The sequence below is a fragment of the Ovis aries genome, chromosome 8 (genome assembly GCF_016772045.2).
Source record: "Ovis aries strain OAR_USU_Benz2616 breed Rambouillet chromosome 8, ARS-UI_Ramb_v3.0, whole genome shotgun sequence".
NCBI classification, from domain to species: domain Eukaryota; kingdom Metazoa; phylum Chordata; class Mammalia; order Artiodactyla; family Bovidae; genus Ovis; species Ovis aries.
This window is the reverse complement of record NC_056061.1, coordinates 32,797,937-32,800,893: the sequence shown is the minus strand read 5'-3', so window position 1 is coordinate 32,800,893 and position 2,957 is coordinate 32,797,937. Positions and strand designations below refer to the sequence as shown.

The following is a 2,957-nucleotide window of genomic DNA, read 5'->3' as shown; positions in this document are numbered from 1 at the left end:
CATGCTCAGTAAAACTTTAATCCAGTTTTCTGTTGATGGGTGAGGCTGTGTTCCCTCCCTGTTATGGTTAAACTATGGTGGAAGTAATGAAGATTACCTCCATTAAAAGGTCCCATGCATACACTGCTACACTCAGTGCCCTCAACTCTGCAGCAGGCCACCACCAACCCACACCTCTGCTGGACAATCCTGGACATTCATGGCAAGTCTGGGTCAGTCTCTTGTGGGGTCACTGCTCCTTTCTCCTGGGTCCTGGTATGCACAAGGTTCTCTTTGTGCCCTCCAAGAGTCTGTTTCCCCAGTCCTGTGTAAGTTCTGGTGGCTCTATGGTGGGATTAATGGCAACCTCCTCTAAGAGAGTTTATGCCATAGCTAGGTCTACTGTGCCCAGAGCCCCTGCCCCTGCAGCAGTCCACTGCTGACCTGTACCTCCTCAGGAGACACTCAAACACAGTTCTGTCTCAGTCCCTGTGGGGTTTCTGGGTTCTGGTACACACAAGGTATGTTTGAGCCCTCTGAGCTTCCCTGGGGGGTATGGGGTTTGATTCTAAACACAATTTCGCCCCTCCCACCATTTGCCTGGGCTTCTCCTTACATGAGCCATGAACCATGAACTTCCAGATGTTCAAGTTGGATTTAGAAAAGGCAGAGAAACCAGAGACCAAATTGCCAACATCCGTTGGATCACTGAAAAACCAAGAGTTCCATAAAAACATCTATTTCTACTTTATTGACTATGCCAAAGCCTTTGGCTGTGTGGATCTCAACAAACTGTGGAAAATTCTTAAAGAGATGGGAATACCAAACCACCTGACCTGCCTCCTGAAAAATCTGTATGCAGGTCAAGAAGCAAGAGTTAGAACTGTATATGGAACAACAGAATGGTTCCAAATTGGGAAAGGAGTACATCAAGGCTGTATGTTGTCACCCTGCTTAAATGCTGGTCTGTAGGAAGCACAAGCTGGAGTCAAGATTTCTGGGAGAAATATCAATAACCTCAGATATGCATATTACCCCACACTTATGGCAGAAAATGAAGAAGAACTAAAGAGCCTCTTGATGAAAGTGACAGACAAGAGTGAAAAAGTTGGCTTCAAACTCATCATTGAAGAAAACTAAGATCATGGCATCTGCTCCCATCACTTCATGGTAAATAGATGGAGAAAGAGCGGAAACAGTGACAGAAATTTTTTTTTTGTGGGGGGGGGGGGCTCCAAAATCACTGAAGATGGTGACTGCAGCTATGAAATTAAAAGATGCTTGCTCCTTGGAGAAAAGTTATGGCCAACCTAGAAAGCATATTAAAAAGCAGAGACATTACTGTGCCAACAGTTCAGTTCAGTTCAATTCAGTTCAGTCACTCAGTCGTGTCGGACTCTTTGCGACTCCATGAATCGCAGCATGCCAGGCCTCCCTGTCCATCACCATCTCCCGGAGTTCACTCAGACTCACATCCATCGAGTCCGTGATGCCATCCAGCCATCTCATCCTCGGTCATCCCCTTCTCCTCTTGCCCCCAATCCCTCCCAGCATCAGAGTCTTTTCCAATGAGGCAACTCTTTGCATGAGGTGGCCAAAGTACTGGAGCTTCAGCTTTAGCATCATTCCTTCCAAAGAAATCCCAGGGTTGATCTCCTTCAGAATGGACTGGTTGGATCTCCTTGCAGTCCAAGGGACTCTCAAGGGTCTTCTCCAGCACCACAGTTCAAAAGCATCAATTCTGGCTCGGCCCCGCCCCTCCCGGGCCCCGCCCCCCAGGGCCCCTCCTGCTTCCTGGCGCGAGCGGCTTCCTGACGCGATTCCCCGCCCCCTTCGGGTTCGCGCAGGGAGTAGGGCCCCTGGCCGCCACCGCCACCTCGGCCGCTGCCGCCGCCATCGCCTTCATCCTTCGTGCCCACCATGGCCGAGGAGCTCTCAGCGGCCACGTCGTACACCGAAGATGATTTCTACTGCCCCGTCTGTCAGGAGGTGCTCAAGACGCCCGTGCGGACTGCAGCCTGTCAGCACGTTTTCTGTAGAAAGTGTTTCCTGACTGCAATGACAGAAAGTGGAATACATTGTCCCCTCTGTCGTGGAAATGTGACTAGAAGAGAGAGAGCATGTCCTGAACGGGCCTTAGACCTTGAAAATATCATGAGGAAATTTTCTGGTAGCTGCAGATGCTGTGCAAAACAGATTAAATTCTATCGCATGAGACATCATTACAAATCTTGTAAGAAGTATCAAGATGAATATGGTGTTTCTTCTATCATTCCAAACTTTCAGATCTCTCAAGATTCAGTAGGAAACAGTAACAGGAGTGAAACATCTGCATCTGATAACATAGAAACTTACCAAGAGAATACAGGTTCTTCTGGGCATCCTACCTTTAAGTGTCCCTTGTGTCAAGAATCAAATTTTACCAGACAGCGTTTACTGGATCATTGTAACAGTAATCACCTATTTCAGATAGTTCCTGTGACGTGTCCTATTTGTATGTCTCTTCCTTGGGGAGATCCTAGCCAGGTTACTAGAAATTTTGTTAGTCATCTAAATCAAAGACATCAGTTTGATTATCATACTTATCAATAATTACCTTAAACGTAAATGGGTTGAACGCCCCAACCAAAAGACAAAGACTGGCCGAATGGATACAAAAACAAGACCCCTCTATATGCTGCTTACAAGAGACCCACCTCAAAACAAGGGACACATACAGACTGAAAGTGAAGGGCTGGAAAAAGATATACCACGCGAATAGAGACCAAAAGAAAGCAGGAGTGGCAATACTCATATCCGATAAAATAGACTTTAAAACAAAGGCTGTGAAAAGAGACAAAGAAGGCCACTACATAATGATCAAAGGAACAATCCAAGAAGAAGATATAACAATTATAAATATATATGCACCCAATATAGGAGCACCACAATATGTAAGACAAATGCTAACAAGTATGAAAGGGGAAATCAACAATAAC

The 2,957-nt window shown here is 46.3% G+C and overlaps 1 protein-coding gene across 1 annotated transcript; it reads left to right on the top strand.

Moving 5' to 3' along the window:
* The first annotated feature begins 1,797 nt into the window (after nt 1–1,797).
* On the top strand, nt 1,798–2,571 carry LOC114116128 (E3 ubiquitin-protein ligase RNF138-like). Its single transcript, XM_042253479.1, has one exon. It carries the CDS (start codon nt 1,900–1,902, stop codon nt 2,569–2,571), a length of 672 nt encoding a protein of 223 aa, XP_042109413.1. The 5' UTR covers nt 1,798–1,899.
* Nucleotides 2,572–2,957: the final 386 nt, after the last annotated feature.